The 18387-nt window shown below is 32.4% G+C and overlaps 2 protein-coding genes and 1 long non-coding RNA gene across 3 annotated transcripts; 2 read left to right on the plus strand and 1 right to left on the minus strand.

The window, feature by feature from the left end:
* Positions 1-5095: 5095 nt before the first annotated feature.
* On the minus strand, positions 5096-6813 carry LOC115706170 (uncharacterized). Its single transcript, XR_004009571.2, has 2 exons — positions 6680-6813; positions 5096-5797 (listed from the first exon to the last, which is right to left on the minus strand). It is a non-coding gene; the product is annotated as an uncharacterized LOC115706170 (long non-coding RNA).
* On the plus strand, positions 5994-10035 carry LOC115706169 (putative RING-H2 finger protein ATL71). The gene is made up of 3 exons (XM_030633713.2): positions 5994-6817; positions 7555-7652; positions 9409-10035. Exons 1-3 carry the CDS (start codon positions 6659-6661, stop codon positions 9833-9835), a joined length of 684 nt encoding a protein of 227 aa, XP_030489573.2. The 5' UTR covers positions 5994-6658; the 3' UTR covers positions 9836-10035.
* Positions 10036-12891: 2856 nt separating this feature from the next.
* Positions 12892-16792, plus strand: LOC133033858 (uncharacterized). The gene is made up of 2 exons (XM_061108900.1): positions 12892-13113; positions 13214-16792. Exons 1-2 carry the CDS (start codon positions 12892-12894, stop codon positions 16790-16792), a joined length of 3801 nt encoding a protein of 1266 aa, XP_060964883.1.
* Positions 16793-18387: the final 1595 nt, after the last annotated feature.

Raw genomic sequence — 18387 nt, forward strand, 5'->3', positions numbered from 1 at the left:
TCTCTCTTTCTCTCCTTTCTCTCTGGTTCTCAAACCCTAGAACCAGAGATCTCACTCGATCAACAGATCGATCTTACCCAGAATCCATGATCAAACAACACCATAAACACTCAAACACATAGATCAATACACACAAACAATAAAGAGAGGAAATAGAGAGAGAGAGAGAGAGAGAGAGAGAGAGAGAGAGAGAGAGAGAGAGAGAGAGAGAACACAAAAATTATAGAGGTTCGCCCTAAATCAGGGGTACGTCCTCTTTTGAGCTCGCCTTGAAGACGTTTCTCAGGATCTGCACTATTTGGAGAAGAGTATTACAAACAGGTGAGAAATCCAAGTCACAATCTCGACTGGTATTTCTGATATTCACTCAATATTTCTTTTCTGTGTTTTTCTTTTGATTTCTCACTATCTCACTAACTCTCTTTTCTTTTTTCTTTGCATGAACACTTGGATCTACAACTTCTGGAGCTTTTGGTTTCCAGATCTGAAAAATCTGGCTTCTGTTTTCTGGTATCTCTCAACTAAGAGATTGGTAAGGCTCTTGTCCTCCTTTTATAGTTGTAGTTTAGGGTTGATCAAGGTCTAGGAGTTAGTTACAATTTCGGTTGTAACTAACTACTAGATCTTGATCCACTAGAGGCGAAGCCACCTAGGATCGAGTCTGTTTATTTGTATTTCTTCTCTTCTCTGTAAGCTGTTTTAATAAGTAGTCCAGGTGAGGTCTAATTTAACATTAAATTTACTAAATACAATATGGTATTTTAGTATTTTTAAGCATTTTTTTTTTTTTACATTTATAGCGATTCCTATATACTTTTAACGAATTAATTAACTAGGTTAGCTAGTTCAATTAGAATTACTCAAATGTGTTTAGCACTTAATTAGGTGGCGTTTGGTACACTTTTTTAATCAATTTTTTGTTTTTAAAATTAGAAAGTAAAAATATTTTTTAAAAACATGTTCTATAAAACTGTTTTTGCTTTTCAATTTTTTAATTGAGAATCAAAATTTAAAAAAAAAAAAAAATCACTTTTAATATTTTTTTAAACAGTTTTTTTTCTTAATCAATATTTTGGACTCCGACATGACCCGAATCCAAATCCTCTCCCACAGCCCTTGTGCTGAACCCGACCTCTGACCCGGATCTGAATTCGACCCCGGACCTAGACCTGACTTAAATAAAATCAAAAAAATAAAAATAAAAATAAACTTTACAGAACACACTTTTGTTTTCTGTTTTTAAAATTGAAAAAACAAAAGTAGTTACAGAACGCATTTTTATTTTTCAAAAATAAATTTTTTAAAAATAAAAATTTTACTTTCATTTTGTGATTAAAAAAATATAAAACAAAAGTGTTACTGAACGACACCATAGTTCACTGGAAACATGCATGCAATGTCAAATATATAATTGATATATTTATATAAAGAACAGTATCCAAAAAAATGAGGTGACATGTGACAATATTTTAATTCATTTTTTTCTATTTTAATTTTTTTTTGATAAATTTAATTCATTTTATACATGTGTTGAGATGTATGATTTAGTAAGTTTTTTTTATTAGATAGAAAATAAAATAGCACACATTTCCTAAAAAAAAAATTGTGTCCCCTCAAGTTGAATCTTAGATCTGTATTTATATTTTTGAACAAATAGCGCATAATCTACTAGAGATATTTAGGGCTCGTTTGGAACGCCGTATTAAGTCGTATATTGTATTGTATTGTATTATTTTGAATTGTATTTTATGCAATATTTTTATGTAAAACTATACGTGGTATTAATTTTTATGTACACTTAAATATATAATATTTTAGTATAAATTAAAATTTAACATAATATTATATAAAAATATAATATATAATCTAATTCAATATAATATAATACAATACAATACGACCTAATACGAAGTTCCAAACGAGCTCTTATTCTCATATAAATTGCCGTTGTGTGGATTCTAAAAATATTCCAAGATATAAAAATAATGCTACATTTATTATAAAAAGGAAGTTAAAACTATATTTATTACAATATTTGTAATTATACTTTAATAAACAAAATATTATTAATAAAATAAATATTTTAAAAATATTATTAATAACAATATAATGTGATTACAAAATACGTAACAGTAATTAAAAAAATGTGCGTCAAATTTAACACAAGCTAAATAGTAAATACTAAATATAACACTACATCACTCATTTAACATTTTATCAAACATGTTCTAACTTTGTCACTCACTGCAAACTTTAGTGCAATATTTTTTATTAATTTAAAAATATCTTTTAGGATTCTTTGTAATGTAATATCCTTAAGTTGCCAAGTCATTATGATTTGTTTATAGGAATTAAGCCATTGATATGATGATAATGTCATTATGTTTTGCTTAGAAATCACCAGGCCACCAACTCTCCTTAATCCCTTTTTCTTTGTCCATTTCTATGCTTTAATTAGAGGACATTGAAGTCATCAAAATCTTGTGTATATTGACATTATTCTACACTTGTAACATATTTTACTTTTTTTGGAGAAGAAATATCTTTCTTTTTTATATCATTTTTTTGGGTTTTAGTTATTTAAGTAATACCAACTAGGGAAAAGTTATTTGGATTTGGAATTTCAGTACTTTGTGACAATGGCACGAAAAAGAAATCCATTATCTTAAAATTTGGCTTGTGATTCCTTCATTTATGTGATAGTTAAGAATTTTTTTTAGCAAGTTGCTTGGAGACACGCAAATAGAAAGAAAAAAAAAAGTTGATGCCTTATTGATTATTATTTGTTGCATCAGATTTTTTATTTATTTTTTAGTTGAATTTGGTTAGAGGTAATTATATGTAATAGAATGGAAATAAATTTACTTTTATTATCTCATTCACATTACTATTCATTCCTACTACTATTCCTATATTTATGTAATGAAATGCAATAAAATAGAAAGTAAATAATTTTTATTTTATTTTTTTGTTTAATTATATATATATATATATATATATTTTTTTTGAAATTTCCACTTTTATTAAAGATTTGTTTAGTTACATTTTAAAGTATGAAATGCCATTTTAATTGAATATATTTTCCAAATAGAATAACTATTTCATTTTGAAGTGGGAGGAATGAATATTCCAATGCAAGATGAGAATTTTTTTAATAATTTATTTTTATCAAGTTTAAATTTAATTTCATTCCTATTTCTATTTTAATTTCTATATTTTTATTCTTTCCAACTAAATAATACTTATTCCATTGGCATTATATCCTAATTTGACTTTAATATATAAAATGAGATTTGTTTAGTGAAATTAGAAAGCCACACCACACTGTAATTGGAGGTAATTACACAATTTGACATGTTTGTCTGACTATGTAATTACACTATAACTGTGTAATTGGAAGTAATTGATGAGTTCTAATTACACTCTCCAATTCTCATGCCCCTATGAGAATTGAATGTAAATACACAGTGTAATTACTAAAAACTTTTCATATTTAACATTAGCTACTAAAAAATATTATTTTCTCATGTAATTATTAACTATTTTGTCAAACAAGGTATTAGGAATTCATATGTAGTGACCACTTCATATCTAAACACAGTTTACATTTTAAAATATAGTAATGTAAAAATTACTGAATTGTTTAATTATCACCATAATTACCCTACCTAGTAATTACACAATTACTTCCAAACACACCCTAATTTTTTTTTCCTAGCCAAAAATATGATAATATTATGATAACAAAGCCACGTACAAATGTAATTATGTTATGCAAAAGGTGTGTATATGGAATATATGCTTTAGTAAATTTTTTTTTTTTATAGAATACAAAGAATCAAAATTACCTTTAAAATAAGGGTTTTTTTTTTTTTTTTTTTTTTCATGTCAAGGGTATTTAATTCTTTTATTTTTGGACAGGATATTTTAAATTTAACCATTTAAATACAATGTATATTTGGAAAAAAAAAAATATATGTGCATAAATTATAGGGAGATTTTGGAAAAAGATTAAAATTATATATAAAAAAAACTAAAGAACTGAACTGTCATTTAAAGAACATTATAAATTTGTAATAATAAAGTTTTCTTGTAACTGTAATTATAATTACAAATTTATAAATTAAAACTTAAGAATTTATAACCATATATTATAATTTTATAACCACTGAAATGAATCAATGATGTGATTTTTTTTTTACATGGGAAATGATCTTAATTGGAATCAATAAAATTTGAGCTTTAGTGATTATATTAGTAAAATTAGGTTACAAACCGCGCGACGCGTGCCGTTTATAAATATTTTCAATTATTTATATAAAAAATATGTTAATAATATTTTTATCTTACTTTGTAATAATAAAAAATAATATACTTAATTGATTTTATAAATATGCTTTCGGCTATAATATTTTTACCATTGTTAAGTTATTTATGAACCGTATCTCCCAATCTGATTATATAGATTTTTTTTACATGGGAAATGATATGAATTGGAATTAATAAAATTTGAACTTATTTGTAAAATTTGAACTAATTGACATACCAATTAAAATTAACACGTAACAAATTTGTGTTTAAGATAACAGTAAACATTTTAAGGTAATAACTAAATTAACTAATACATAAATTTAAAATGGAAAATATAAAGTTAAACATGTATTTTTTTTTTCTAAGGTTTATATATATATTTTTTTTTGCTGAAAGGTTTTTATACAATTTTCGGACACTGTGTTTTTTAAAAAATAAAAATAGACATTTGGATCTGATTTTTCTCAATTACATAATCACATATTTTTCGGATTTAGTTAAGCAAAAGAATAAATAAATAAAATGGGATTTGAGTTACTTGACTTTTTCTCAGAAAACAGATTTTCAGATCTATTTATTTTAAAAAATATTTTGATTTCTTTCGCAAAGTTAACAAATGTTTTAATTATAATTGGATCTAATAACTTAATTTTAACTTTTTAGAAATTAAGACTCCAAAATAATTTTTTTTTTGAAAAAATTGATCATTTTTATTAATTGCAATCCACAGTGAATACATATTAAAATCTAGAATAACATCACTACTCCTGATAACACGATCAGCAACTAAATAGGATGCTCGCACTATTTGCAGAACGTCTAATAAAATTGACGTAAACATCTCTCAAGTCATTTAACAACATCTTACAATCAGAAATAGTACTCCCAAAGTATGAAACTATAGGAATAGAGCTACGTAACGCTTGCACCTGTGACAGTCAGTAGTCCCGTGATCCGTAAGGGGAAACACCGGGTAAGCTGTGCAATCCCACACCGCCTGGGGAAGGTCAAGTGGGATGATTCTGAGACTGTGTATGTATGGGACTACACAGTTGAAGAGGGCTTAAATAGATTGATTGATAAACACTTGTGTTGGTCTGTAGGGTCAGTCATCGATCCAGAAAGCAGCCAGAGTGGCGTACTCGTGTATAAGAGCCATTATTCCGTGGGTGTAAGGAACCAATGGAGGCTTGAAGCGGGGGCGTTACAGCACCACACTAAGATTTAGTTTCAATGACAACCTTCATCCAATCTTTCTGATTAACCCAACTCAGTGTCTCCTTAACACCCAAAGCTTCCACCAATGCGCCAGTTTCATCCCTAATCACCTCTGCAAAGCTATAAGTTGCAGTTCTGGAAAAAATGACAGCATCTTCATTAATCTTTCAGGTGTTTTTTGCTAGTTTGGCCCAAGTTTCAGCACCATCGACATCAATAAGGAATGCAGCCGTAGGATTAAATGTTGAATCTTAAGCCCGAGGGTAATCTGCGAGTAAAGCTTGAGCTAAGTGAGCAAGACTCGCAAACAATTACTATAAATAACTGATTTTGAAAATTCAATCCAAATTTAAATTACACTTTTTTTTTTTCAATAGAAATATCTTTATATTACATTTCTTAGATTCCATCTTATAAGCCTCTATTCTAGTGAAGTGGTTAATCTAAATTATACTTAATTTCGAGAGAGAAAAAGAAAAGAAATATGCAATATAATAATATTTATATATTTTAAAATATTATATAATATTTCGTAAATATAAGTTGGGGGAGATTGTGTTTCTGTGTATGTGAGATAATTTGGGGGTGTTTGGTTATTATTCACTTGGATGGATCTGACTCTGAGCTTAGACTCAGATTAATATCTCTTTCTCTCTCTCTCATCCCTTCCATTTCGCCGATTCTTTCTCTCATTACTCTTTTACAGTCTTACTGTAGCTCTGCCCAACCTTCTATGGCATCCATTCTCTCCAAGGTTTCCATTCTTTCTTCAACAATACGACACTCGCCTTCTCCACACGCTAACACCTAAACTAAGACAAAATCAAAATGTGCTGTTTGGATTCACGGATAAAACACTAGCTTTCTCTCACTTTCTGGCCTCTTCGCGACAAGTGGCTCATACCCTGCACCCTAATTACTTCAACTCTCTTTAGGGTTTGTCACATTTTTGATCGACTTTAGAAGGGGATTCGCTACTGTGAAGATGATCAACTGAGACACTTTTTTCTTTTCTTTTTTCTCTCTCTCTTTTTTTTACTTGAGAAAACGTTTTTGGAGGAATTTTTTATTTGGGTTTAAGCGGAATTTATAAATTTTTTATTTTTCGGAAGAAAGATAAAAAGAGAAGATGATATCTTCAGGAATAAACCTGGTGATGACGGTCATAGGATTCGCCGTGAGCATCTTGTTCATCGTCTTCGTTTGCACAAGGCTTATCTGTGCTCGGATTCATCTCAATGCTTCTAGGCGTTCCTTCCCCATTGCTTCCAGATCTGATCTCAGTATTGTAAGCTTCATTCCCCCCTTTTCCCTCTGTTTTCTTCCCTCTATTTTCTTGGAGTTTCTCGTTTATTCTGTGTTTATATAATTGTTCATTGAGGTGTATTTCCGCTTAAGCTTTATTAAGGAAAATTATCATCTGGGTATTTCTCATAATTGGTCTGATTATGTGGTTGTGATTAGTCTTACTATCGCTTTTTTTCTTGTTAAGTTTTTCTTCATATATGACTTTTTTAACCCTAATGGATGGATATCTATGTTAAATTTGCTTGAGACTTTTGAGTACTGACTTCCATTGCATTTATACTGTTATTTAGATTTCACAATTCTTATCATTAGTGGATTTTCCGCCGTCTTGACAAATTTTCTTAGGTGTTTTTTTTTTTAATTATGAATTTATGTATCTTTGTCTATGTTGACTTAGTGTACTCAGCTCAAGATATTGACGTATTTCTATGTGTCTGTTTTCTTTACTGTGGTCAAATTTTCTCCCTTAGTACCAGTAGTCAATCCTACTTTTGTTATTGTCATCATAATTGGCTATGTATTTTTCCTGTAATTCTTTTTCTCTCATTACAAAACACTTATGGGTGATGAATCTGCTGTGAAAAAGTATGGCCTAGTTTCACGATAATAATTCGTATGATTGACTGTTAGTTCGTTTTATAGCGTCATATATAGTCTTCAGCAGGATCCTCCCAGTGGACCATGTACTTATGCTGTTTTGTTTTTTCATTGGTACAGCTGGAACGGGGTTTACATGGCCTTGAACCTGTAGTGATAGCTAGCTTTCCCACAAAGAAGTTCAGTGATGCATTTTTCTCATCTTCAGAAGACGCTCAGTATGTTTCTTTCATTATTACCATTCTTCTCGCTTTTCGATTTCTCCTACTTTTGTGATGAAAATTTGATTATGTTAAGGTGATTGGTTATGTGCAAGAATTGCATGGTCTGTCTATCGGAATAAGTAAAACTTATATAGTAGTCTTTGTGTCATAGGCATGGATTACATATCAGGGGATACATTCTTCTTTCTACAGGTCCCGTATTATTTGACATCTTTTGGAATCCTTAATTATTAAAATATTAGGGTGTCTCCAGAGTAGTGAATCCTGATTCAGATAGATCACAATTGTCTATTGTTCTCATAAAACTAAAGTATGAGCACACTAAAAGAGGGAAAGGCAAAATGAGATGGTGAGGATGCACCTAACCTAACATGTATTGTGAGCATATTGGAGTCTAAAATATAAGTAGATCCAGTTTTAGAACTACAGCGTTAAAAAAATTAATCCGGTTTAAAAATAGTTTGGGCCCCAATGCAGTTGTCATCGGTTCTGATTGCTGTAATAGATAAGGACACCAATCATGGAATGGAGTTGTATTATCAATGTATCAACAGTGTATTTTCATAATTGAAGTCTTTTAATATTTATTCCTGAAAATATTGAAGTTAGTATAGTATGGCATCAATCATGTAGTTGCTTGCTGTACTGTAATGCTGTGTACCAACAGTGTATCATATTATTATGTAGTTTTTGTTTTTTTTCCTGCCAAACTTATCCGACTTTGTCACCTAAAGTGCTTATTCCCATAATAATTGTATTGTAATTTAGTGCATTAAATTTTTATGAGGTGTGCACCGCAGTCAACTAGAATTAGTACAGAAGGTTATCTTAGTTTATATGAAAAACTTCATTATTTAATTATATTATTAGAGTATCAGTTTTGTTGAGAGGCATATTAATGCTTAGATCAACAACTTAGTGATCGAACCCGTTCTTCTGTTCTAAAATGTCCCAAGCTTAGCTGCTATTCTTCTATTATTGTGTTGCGTGTGCATCCGCACTCATGTTATTTTTTTTCCGGCAAAGGTTTAGTGGCATTTGTTTGTAGGAACTAAGTAGTTGGATGTTTAGAATTGTGCTAATCACGCTATATGGGGCGTAGGCATATTTATGCCCAGTAATTCTTCCTAGAAACTTCTGCTGCAATTAATTTGGAAATCTCTTAGGTGTTCGAGGTGTGTTCCTTACGACCATGAAACCTGCAGCTTCTAATGCTGGACATGTACTATGTTTCTATCAAAACAGGAATCACCATTTCTCATAAAGGAAGTTTGTTCTATCTTGGGGCCTTACACGCAATTCAATATAATTTTCTCAAGAAAGCTAGCCATGCTTATTTTTCCTTTGTTCATATAATATATATTCAGTTATTTAAATGATTTTGGTATTGGTCTGTTGTTCTAGCATCTGATGTTCTGTCTGTTATTCACTGTCTCAACGTGTTATTCTTAATTTTTCTAATGGTAAAATGGTTTTACTGACTAAGAGTAATCGTTTAGTATTAAACATGCTGCTTAATTCTTCGAACTTAACCTTTAAATACTTATTAATATATTGGTGGAGAAAATTGTACAGTTGATATTTTTTTCTTTTCTGTTCTTATTTTCTTTGTTCTTCTTCTTCACAGTTTTAAGGAAATGAGGACCATAGAAGCAAAACATCATCCGAATTGTTTGTGATTTTCTTTTGAGAGACTAAAAATGACCTTTGGATTTCCACCTAAATGGCTATGTTCTTTTTCATGTGGCAGGTGCACTGCTTGCCTTGAGGAGTACCGTGACGAAGATGTATTGCGGATCCTTCCTTACTGCGGACACTCCTTCCATGTAACCTGCATAGACATATGGCTGCAGCAGCACTCGACATGTCCTATTTGTCGAACATCGCTGCGTGAGTGTCCTGATAGAAAACGATTGATGCAGCCGTTGTTCAGCTCTGCTGTCCGATCTCGGATCGGTACAGAATCCATTGATTCACATTCTTGCCAGTACATCTTGACTAATAATAATGGATCAAGAAGTCAAGATAACTGTGGGATGAATTCAGTTGAACAAGGTCATTTAACGACCAAGGGCAGCCCTGCAGAGACCGAGGAAAATGTCTCCTCCATCGGTGAGGGTGATTTGAGCCCTAAAGGCATGGCAAACAAGCATGTAGAAAGCCCATCCAATCCATGAATGTGATGATTTTGGTTTCCAGTGGAAGTATTTGAAAGGGACATTGTCCATAAAAGTTAGGAATTTTTTTCCATTATAGGTGGTACACTGGAAGCTTATTGTTGGTCTCTGTATATATGGCAAAAGGGACTTTCTCATCCTTTTTGGCGAAATGTTTCTTCTTTTTTTCCAATTAACGGTTGGGTTGGGCTGTTTGGCTAGATGATTGAATCGAGTTAAAAAGAAGGAAAAAAACAAAGTGCAAATTAAAACTAACCATCATCTCATAGACAATTAAATTGAACTGGAAACATTGTGTTAAAAAAATGAACATGGGAGTTGGGAATATAACATGAATATAACATTCAAGATAAAAAATTGGATAATAAAACGTCATCGTTATATCTCTGTATCAGTTAAGCCTGCTAGATCCAGGAAGTTTGCTACCATTTTCACTGTCAACACATGCATCGTTAATAGCCATAGTGTTTCATTTTGGAGGGTATTTTTTTAATTTTATTAAGTATGCATGTAAAAATGATTATGAAAAATAAGTAGTAATATTATTTTTTATTTTGTATGATTGAACGGGAACTTGTGCCAATTGTAGCATCGTATTGGTTATGCGTTGAACGGGACATGCTTATTTTTTTGGTCGAAGAACACTACATGCTTGGTGTGTTATAATATTGCTCTTTTCTAATACGCAATTCTCAAATTAGTTGGTCACAAGTTGAGAGTGGCCACAATTTTTAATCCTACTTAATGCATTATTTGAATGTTTTATTGGGCTGACACCATGCCATGGGGACATCTCCTTTATAAATATCTATTTTGTCATGTTGATTTTTATATTCAATTTTGGTGGCAGGTAAATGTTTATAAAATATTTAATTCAATTTAATTCTCAATCTAATCTAATTTAATCTGCAAAGTGTGGATATTTATATTTGCGCACATTGAATTAGATTGGAAAATTTAAAGTCTGCACTTGTCTAGATTACATTTTGATTGATTCACATATAAAAATAACCGATTCAAGCGAATTCACACATATTTATGTACTAGTAAAATACTACGTGCGAGGCACGTATACTGAGTTTTATGCTAGGTGTGTCTTGCTTTATTTAAAAATAATACAACAAATAATTAAAGGAAAAATATTATTAATATGTATATTCAATTAATGTAATGATGTTGTTAGTAATGTTTAAAAGTAAATACTGAATACAATATATGACTGCAAATCAAAGAAGTTAGGAATTTTGCTATTGATTCTTCGAAACAAACTTCTTGATTGTTGCGAGAAAAAAAATATAATGGAAGCAAAATACATCTGAACAGACCAAAGAACAAAAAGATGAAATATAAAATTGTAATCTCACAAAAAAATGTTCACAAAATTACGAGTTTCTAAAAAATCCTTCAATTTTGTTCCAGTTATAACACCAAGAAAACAACAGCCACACTTCCATTTGAGGTTAAGAACTGCCATTGATATGCAATAACCACCACCATCTAGTCATCTACTTCGAGGAAACTCCAATATCTGAGGCTTCTCCTCCTCCCCTTCGTCTTCATGGTTGTACGCATTCTTCATCAGATCTGGATTGGAGTGTGAATATATAAGGTAAATTTGGTGGGAAGATCTCACATGGTTCAAATCTAAGGTGAGAAGAAGAAAAAAAAATAAGAAAAAGGAAGATGAAGATTTACAGGTTGCAGAGAGAAACTAAGAACAATGGTTTCTAATCTTTAAGAACATAGAAGAATGATAGAAAGAATTGCTCTACTCACTGATGTAAAATATAAGCGTGTGCGCACATGACGTTCAGGTGTCTTGACATTTGCATACCTGAAAGAATATAGAGAAGAAAAATATGAAACAAACAATCATATTTTGGAGATGGAGCAAAATTTATACAATACTGGAATTTGAACTCTTAGAGGTCATTAGCGAAAGGGCCAAACTCGTTAAATCTCCTAGTGGAACACTACTTTAATGGTCTGAACACAAAAATTGTAGAAATCAAAATATGAATAAATTAGCATCATCAACAAAAGAAAAATTAAAAGGAAAAGACTTAATAATTACGTGACAAATAATTATTAATTGAATTAAAAAGTTAAAATTATAAGATTAATTTAAATTATTGTACATATATTGATTAATTAATCAAAAATAATATCACCAAAAACTCCAAAAGTTCAACCCATAACACAAAACTTCCCTTTTGGCGATGTATGTCATTCTTAAATGTGAATAGAAGCCACAGAAATATCTAGCTTCATCAAGTGAGCAACCTTTTTCAATTAAAGAAGTAATTAATTCTAAAACATCAACAATAGCTGAAATTATAACTTGCTTTCCACGGACGGCACACTTTTCCAATCAATAATTAACTATTAAAAAACTCAATCCAACTCCTATTTCCTCCTCCAAGCTATCAATATTAAATAGTAATAAATAGTGTTGCATAAATATAAATATATATTTCTTGTTTTAGGATATTTAATTGAGGTGATTGTTAATATCAGTTTAAATTCAAATATTTAATTTAGGATATTTATTATTATTTTATTATAGATATATAATATTTTATTATTTTATTAAATAAAAATTAAAAGTCACCCATAAAATTCTCAAAAACCAAGAATTTCAGTTATATAGGTATACTTTATATAGAATAGATATTTAAAAAAAAATTATATATATAATTTAATATTTTAATGCAAAAAATAATAATTTAAAAATCTATTACATATGATACAAATATATTTCAAAATGTAGTAGATCAAAAGTAAATTTTATTATGGAGGATAGTGTTGAATTGGCTGTTGATGGACCCTCAAAAAACGGGTTCGAGGTGGGCTCTGGTTTCCAGACCCACCGGGCATTATGAGTACGTTAAGTTGGAATTGTCGTGGGATGGGCAACCCACGGGCGATACAATTCCTTATTGATACTGTGGCCCATAAGAAACCTGATTTTATCTTTTTGTGTGAAACTTTGTGTCGTAAAGATGTGTTGGAGCGAGTTCGAGTGAAGTTGAAATTTGAAGGAGTGTTTGCGGTAGATGCATGTGGTAGAAGTGGGGGGGGTAGCGTTATTATGGAGGAATAAGGATGATGTCAAAGTTTTGAATTTTGCAACAAACTTTGTTGATGTGGAGGTTCGGTCTAGTAATATTGGGGAGTGTCGTCTTACGGGATTTTATGGGGAGTCGAAAAGGAGTCTGCGTGGGTCTTCTTGGGAGCAACTTCGGACTTTGGCTCATGGGAACACTCTTCCTTGGTGTGTGATTGGTGATATGAATAATGTCCTCTCTCAGGACGACAAAAGATCGGGGACACCCCTATCCTAACTGGTTAATTGATGGTTTTCGGGATACTATTCAGGAATGTGGGCTGATTGACTTAGACATTCTGGGGCATCAGTTTACTTGGGAGAAGAGTCGTGGGACGAATAACTGGATAGAGGTTCGTTTAGATCGTGCTCTGGTGACTGAAAGGTGGCTCCAACTTTTTCCTCAAGCCAAACTTATTAACCTTGAGGTATCTTCTTCTGATCATTGTCCTATTTTACTTGATGTGGTTATTCATAATATTGTTCCTGGGAATCGTAAATTCCGCTTTGAAAATTGTTGGCTTCGGGAACCTCTCTGTTATCAAGTAGTAAAGGAGTGTTGGGAGGAGTATTATTTAGTGGGTATCCAAGAAAAGATCCAAAGGTGTGGGGAGTTGCTTTCGGTTTGGGGCAAAGATTACTCGGGTAATTTTGCTTCTCGTATAAAATATTGGAGGAATGAGGTTCGACGGTGGAAACAAGGTCGAGATCCTGATGCTATTACTAAGTATAAGGAGGCTGAGACAGAACTATTTGAGGTTCTTACTCAGAAAGAGGTATTTTGGCGCCAGCGATCGAAGCAATTGTGGCTTCAAGAGGGGGATAAAAACAGTAAGTTCTTTCATGCCACTGCATCTTCTCGGCGTCGCATGAATGCTATTGATAAACTTCAGTGCGAAGATGGGAGGTGGGTTGATTGGGACTCGGGCTTACCTGATGTTATGTGCTCTTATTTTCAGAATCTGTTCACTAGTTCTAATTGTTCTATGGATGATGTTATTGCTGGGATTTCTTCAACTGTGACTCCTCTGCAGAATGATTCTCTTTTGCAACCTGTTACTCAGGAAGAGGTTAAATCGGCATTATTTCAGATGCACCCTGATAAATCCCCTAGGCCGGATGGTATGACTCCTGGTTTTTATCAAAAGTGTTGGCCAATTGTGGGTGATGATGTCATCAAACAGGTCCGCTCTTTTTTCTTATTTGGTCGTTTGCCGAATGGTCTTAATCATACAAATTTGGTATTAATCCCTAAGAAGAAAACCGTCACTACTATGGGTGATTTGCGTCCGATTGCTCTTTGTAATGTCCTTTATAAGGTGTGCTCTAAGGTTCTAGCTAATCGGTTGAAGCAGGTTCTTCCTTTTGTCATCTCAGAAAATCAAAGTGCCTTCATTCCGGGCCGACTTATAACTGATAATATTATGATTTCGTTTGAGGTAATGCATTATCTTAAGCGGAAGAGAGTTGGAAAGGAAGGTTATATGGCTCTTAAGCTTGATATGAGTAAAGCGTATGATCGTGTTGAGTGGATTTTTCTCAGAAATATGATGATCAAAATGGGCTTTGATGTTCGGGTGGTTGATCTTATCTTGCATTGTGTCTCAACGGTCACATACACTATTACTCATGGGGGTCGTGAGATGGGGCCAATTGTTCCTGGACGGGGTCTCAGACAAGGTGATCCTCTTTCTCCTTATTTATTTCTTTTGTGTGCTGAAGGTTTTTCTTCTCTTATAAGGAGATTCGAAGCTAGGGGAGCTCTTCATGGTTGTCGTGTGTGTAATGGTGCCCCAATTATTTCACATATGCTGTTTGCGGATGACTGCTATATCTATTGTAAGGCTATTGATAGGGAGGCGAATAGTGTTCTTCTTCTGCTCCAGCTATTTGAACAAGCCTCTGGTCAGTGTGTTAATTACTCAAAGTCTACTATCTTCTTTAGTCTCAACACTTCTTCGGCTTCCAGACAAGAAATGTGTAACCTTCTCCGTATGAATGAAGCTCCAGAGAATAGTTTGTATCTTGGTCTTCCCTGTGTCATGGGCCGTAATAAGAATGCCATTCTTGGCTTTCTGAAGGACAAGATGCAGAAAAGAATTCAGAGTTGGGAAGGTCGTTTGCTTTCAAAAGCGGGTAAAGAGGTGTTGATAAAAACAGTTGCCCAAGCTCTTCCTACTTATGCTATGTCGGTGTTTTTGTTGCCGGTGGAAACTTGTAACAAGTTGGAAGGAATGATGAGTAAATATTGGTGGAGTTCGGGTTCCAATCAGAGTCGTGGGGTGAGTTGGGCAAGTTGGAATAAGCTATGCCGTCATAAGCATCATGGTGGTCTTGGCTTTCGACATTTACGGGATTTTAACTTAGCCATGTTGGGAAAACAAGCTTGGAGGTTAGTCACACAAGATCACTCTCTTGTTAGTAGGGTGTATAAGGCCCGTTATTACCCTCATGGGACTTTTCTGAGAGCTTCTCTTGGGCCGAATCCTAGTTTCATATGGAAGAGTATTTTTGAAACACAAGAACTGATCAAGAAAGGGGCTCGGCGGGTGGTTGGTCCAGGTACAAATGTTAGTGTTCAGTTTGATCCTTGGCTTGCAGATGACTCCAACCCGTGGGTTACTTCTACGGTTGAGGGTATGGCGACTTGGACGGTTGACAACCTTATGGTGGTGGGTGATCGGGTTTGGGATATTGAGGTGATTTCGGATATTTTTAATGATCGAGATAAGGAGAGTATCCTAAAGACCACCATTGATCAGGAGACTCCTTTTGACACTTGGTACTGGCATATGGATCTCCATGGCATTTATACTGTAAAGGAGGCTTATCGATTGATGCACCATGCAGAGGTCACTAATATTAGTGATTTTGAGATCAAGATTTGGAAAATTGCATGGAAACTTCAGGTTCCACCCAAAGTGCACCAACTTATGTGGCGTGCTTTGTCTGGTTGTTTGGCTACTAAGGTTCAACTTAATACCAAACACATTCCTCTCGACGAGATCTGTCCTATGTGTAACCAAATGTCTGAGACTATTATTCATCTTCTGGTGCAATGTCCCTTTGCAAGGTCTTGTTGGCATCTTTCGGCTTTAACCTGGAGCAATGTGCCTATGGGGACGTTTTGGGATTGGTTTAGTCGGACTCTGGTACAACATTCGACTGCAGCCCAAGAAGAACTGCTAATGATTATTTGGGGGATCTGGTATGCCCGTAATGAGTTGGTTTGGCGAGACAAATCGATGTCAGCAGCGGAGGTTATTCTATTGGCAAGAGTAGTCCTTAATCAATGGAGAAATGCTCAAAAAAGGAGAATGGGTTCTCTACTTGTACCTTCGGAGTCAAGTATGGAATTGGAGCATTGGGTGAAACCGGTTATGGGAAAGATTAAGGTAAATGTCGATGGTGCAATCTTTGCAGGAGACGGACAATTTGGAGCGGCTGGGGTGGCTCGGGATTATCAGGGCCGGTTCATGGAAGGGTTCACAGTTTTGCGGGCGGGACAGGTGGATTCGGCTCTGGCTGAATTGATGGGGGTTAAGGAGGCTTTGAGTTGGATAAAGCGTAAGCAATGGGGTCCGGTTGAGGTTGAAACTGATTCTTTGGTTGTTGTTCAGGCAATTCAAAGTACGGTTACTATTCCTTCGCCTTTTGGTCTTCAGGTGGCGGCTTGTCGTTCTCTTCTCGCCGATTTACCGTCAGTCACAATTACTTTTGTTAAACAATCTGTAAACAAAGCTGCACATTGGCTTGCTCGTAGTTCTTGTTTGTATCCAGATCGTATTTTTAGTGAGGATAATGTTCCCACTGATTTTCTTTCTATTGTAATGGATGATTCTTCTATTTAATAAAGTTTCCATTTTCCTTCAAAAAAAAAAAAAAAAAGTAAATTTTATTATTAGTTATAAAGAAAATATAATCTAAAACGAAATTCAGCATTTATTCTTTATACATATAATTTTTTTCATCTTGCTTTAATTTTTTAATTTTTAATTTTATATATTTTAATTTATTATTAGAGACATAAAATAATAATAATTTATATTATTTCGTTGTTAGTTATGTAAAAAAAATATTTTTTAATAAATATTAAATAATTTAATATTAAAAAGTAACCAGTTTAAAATAATGCGAATTGGAACGGATGAACAACATAGTGACAAGAGAACCATGAATTTAAGCCATTTTTTTTTTTAAAAAAAAAGTTGGTTAAGACATTGGTATGAATGTACATTATTCTCCAATATAAGGAAATTGTCATGTATACTGTGTTTTTTATTTTTATGTTTTTTTTTTAGATTTTTTTCATTTTAAAGAAAAGGGTTATGTTATTTTTATACAAATAAATAAAAATTTAATTATAAAAGTATAAATGTAAAAACTCAAAAAATAATATATGTATATAGATAAATGATAAAAATAAAGAGCTAAAAAAAATAATCCAGTTTTCTTTCACAGTGACAAAAAAAAAAGGACTTGTCAGTTGTCACCAAAGTATAAATAAGAGAAGTATGAGAGATATTTCGACTAAAGCTCACTTCCCAAATGGTCTATTTCGCCAAAAGAACCCATATAAATATGAGAATATTTATATAATATAAGTCACAATTTTTTGTAAAATATTTATATTTTTACGTTCAAAGACTATTTTTTTTTATATTTTTACGATTTTTTAAAATATAACACGAAAACAACATAAAATCAACAAAAAAACAATATAAAAGTAATATGAAAATAACATCAAAATAACAACAAAAAAACAACAAAAAATAACATACATATAACAAAAAATTAACAACAAATGAATAAAATTTTAACTTAAAAAGACCGTATTTTATGTAAATAAAATTAAAAAAATCGTAAAAATACTTAAAATTCTGTAAAATCGTATTTTTGTTATTTTTGTGCATTTGTGAAATTAACCCATAAATATGTTCATATATTTTGTAAAGCGAACTTCAATTATAGCCCAACTAAATTTTGGGCTCATTATTTTTATCATTGCTGTCTGCAACTACATATTTTAAGGTCTTTTTCTTTCTGTCTTTGAAATATATGAATCTGAATTCCATCATATATTAATGATACATACTTCAAAATGTCAATAAATATATAATTATTGAATTTCGAGTCATGATTTCTGAACCATTTATGAAAAGCTCGTGAGATATATAATATATGTATTTTTAGAAGCAACATAATGGAATTCAGGTTCATATTCAAAAGAAAGAAAAGATAACAAGTTTTGAGAGGTGAAGAGGTCAGATAAGTAGTGACATTAAATCTTTTACTCAAAATGTTATGGTTTATGATGAATGTGATCACATGGGGAGTGTAGTGGCACAAGCTACTCTTGGTCTCTCTATGAGTCTCCATCATAACTATCGTTATTGACTTACTGAATTGTCTGCTGGGTGTTCATATTATATGGTACAAATGGCAA

The sequence above is a fragment of the Cannabis sativa genome, chromosome 1, assembly GCF_029168945.1.
Source record: "Cannabis sativa cultivar Pink pepper isolate KNU-18-1 chromosome 1, ASM2916894v1, whole genome shotgun sequence".
In the NCBI taxonomy this organism is placed as follows: domain Eukaryota; kingdom Viridiplantae; phylum Streptophyta; class Magnoliopsida; order Rosales; family Cannabaceae; genus Cannabis; species Cannabis sativa.